We start from the raw sequence: 2,710 nt of genomic DNA, 5'->3' as shown, positions 1-2,710 counted from the left end.
GAGTTTTGAGCAGTGTAGAGTAGCACTTGTTGTTTGTCATTTCTTCGATCACAAATGCAGACATGGTTTTATGTTTACGCAGCACGATGCAACGTATAAGTCATTATAATCCATAATTATGTCCCCAATGGATGCAAGAAATGCCTTGTTTATAATGGGTTTTAATGTTTTTGTCTCGTCGCTCCCACCGGACAGGGCGTCACAGTATGTTAAGGGGCGTAACATTTCCGTCACACGCTTGAGGTATTCGGCCAATCACGCACTGGATAGCTGGCCAATCAGAGCACACCTCGCTTTTTAGAACGATGAGCTTTGTAAAAATCGACGAGTTTCAGAAAGGCGGGGCATAGAGGAGAAACAATAATGTACAGTATGTGGAAAATAATGTTTTTTGAACCTTAAACCACATAAACATTTCATTACACCAAATAATGTTCTTTTTAGCAGCATCATATGACCCCTTTAATCATCCTCTTTATAACTGATCTGTTCCTGACGGTGCCGTTTCACATTATGCAATCATATCTATCCATTGTACACTCACCTACAGCAGGAACTAGTGTAGAAGACGGATGCCCAGTCATCTCTGGATCAGATTGCAGGAAGTGGCTGCTCGTCAGGATCAACAGAGCTGTCTCACGTTCTGTCTCTCTGCTCTAATACTCTGATTTTCTATTTACAGGGAGTATAAAGATAACGCCACTCTGGCTCAGTTGCTTCAGGACAAACTGGACGCCTACAAGGCAGATGATCCCACAATGGGGGAGGTGAGCGGCACATCTCAGTTACTGCACTGCAGGGAGAGAGTTAATACATGTACATATGAATATGCTAGAACAAGGGGTACATGAGCAGGGGGAACATAAGCAGCTTTCAGCGGGTTCTTGGATTTTTGATTTTGTTAAACCCATAAAACAGAATTATGACTTCAGAATATCAGGGCTGTCAAAGAAATCAAGCATGAAACCAATATTCAATCTTCACTGTCCTGGTTTGTCCTTATTGTGGACAAATCATTGCATTGGATTCATGTTAATCATAAAATGGCTTGTGCTAATCATGGAGCAATAGTAGATTTTTAGATGTTTTATTTTTTATCTCTCTGCAGGGTCCAGACAAGGCTCGCTCTCAGCTCATTATTCTGGACCGAGGTTTCGACCCTGTCTCTCCTGTCTTGCATGAGCTCACCTTCCAGGCTATGGCCTATGACCTGCTGCCCATCGAGAATGATGTCTACAAGTGAGTGAAATAAATCAATATTTAAACTTATTTTTAAAATAATATTTACTGGATTAAATGTTTATATTAATATATGATATTATATAATATAAATATAATATAATATAAAAAAAAAAGAAAATAATAATAATACATATACTGTAATATGTAAAATATTTCATAATACAATATAAAATAATAATTATAATACATATATGTAAAATATTTCAAATGTATATAAATAAATATTATATACAGTCGTGGTCAGAATTATTGCATTTTGATCTTTTATTTAAAAAATTCACAAAAATCTAACCTTTCATTGAACTAAAACAATTGAAAATGGGGGAAAATCTCATTATGAAATGTTTTTTTTCAAATACACGTTGGACACAATTATTGGCACCCCTAGAAATTTTTATGAGTAAAATATCTGTGAAGTATATTCCCATTCATATTTACAATTTTGAGCATACCAGGGTGACTATGAAAATGAAATTATCCAGCCATGGCTTCCTGTTTCACAGGAATATAAATAGGAGGGAAAACAAAGGCCTAATTCCCTTAATCATCCATCACAATGAGAAAAACCAAAGAAGGAGGAGAGTTTGAGTGGCTAAAGACTCTCCAAGGACCACAGCTGGAGAATTGCAGAAAATAGTTGAGTCTAAGGGTCAGAAAACCTTAAAAAAACAAAAAAAACAAACAGCACCTACACCACATGTTGTTTGGGAGGGTTTCAAGAAAAGAAAATGCTCATTCAAAAACAATCCCCAGCATATTCTGTTGTCAGACACGACTGGAACTTCAAATGGGACTGGCTTCTATGGTCAGATGTAACTAAAAAATTAGCTTTTTAGCAACAAACACTCAAGATGGGTTTGGTGCACACAGGGATAAAAAGTACCCCATGTGTACAATGAAATATACTGCTGTATTTTTAATGTTGTGGGCCTATATTTCTGCTGGAGGTCCTGGAGAGTTTGAGTGGCTAAAGACTCTCCAAGGACCACAGCTGGAGAATTGCAGAAAATAGTTGAGTCTCAGGGTCAGAAAACCTTAAACAAAAAAAAAAAATTAAACAGCACCTACACCACATGTTGTTTGGGAGGGTTTCAAGAAAAGAAAATGCTCATTCAAAAACAATCCCCAGCATATTCTGTTGTCAGACACCACTGCAACTTCAAATGGGACTGGCTTCTATGGTCAGTGGAAACTAAAAAATGAGCTTTTTACCAGCAAACACTCAAGATGGGTTTGGTGAACACAGAGATAAAAAGTACCCCATGTGTACAATGAAATATACTGCTGTATTTTTTATGTTGTGGGCCTATATTTCTGCTGGAGGTCCTGGACATCTTGTTTAGATACATGGCATCTTTGATTCTATCAAATACCAACAGATAAAAAAAAACAAAAAATGACTGACTTTAGAAGACTTTAGACTTTTTAGAAGAAATCTTATAATGGGCCATGTTTGGATCTTCCAACC

General features: G+C 36.9%; 1 protein-coding gene across 3 annotated transcripts in view; it reads left to right on the top strand.

Moving 5' to 3' along the window:
• LOC107661518 (syntaxin-binding protein 1) overlaps positions 1-2,710 on the top strand; it is a 42,406-nt gene that overhangs the window by 25,156 nt on the left and 14,540 nt on the right. For all 3 annotated transcript variants that reach the window (XM_016451151.1, XM_016451142.1, XM_016451158.1), the window contains 2 exons: positions 683-767; positions 1,109-1,239. In XM_016451151.1, coding sequence (XP_016306637.1) covers positions 683-767; positions 1,109-1,239 — 216 coding nt within the window. The remainder of the gene's footprint in view (positions 1-682; positions 768-1,108; positions 1,240-2,710) is intronic.

The sequence above is a fragment of the Sinocyclocheilus anshuiensis genome, unplaced genomic scaffold (assembly GCF_001515605.1).
Source record: "Sinocyclocheilus anshuiensis isolate Anshui unplaced genomic scaffold, SAMN03320099.WGS_v1.1 scaffold457, whole genome shotgun sequence".
In the NCBI taxonomy this organism is placed as follows: Eukaryota; Metazoa; Chordata; class Actinopteri; order Cypriniformes; family Cyprinidae; genus Sinocyclocheilus; species Sinocyclocheilus anshuiensis.
This window is presented reverse-complemented; position numbering and strand designations above follow the sequence as displayed.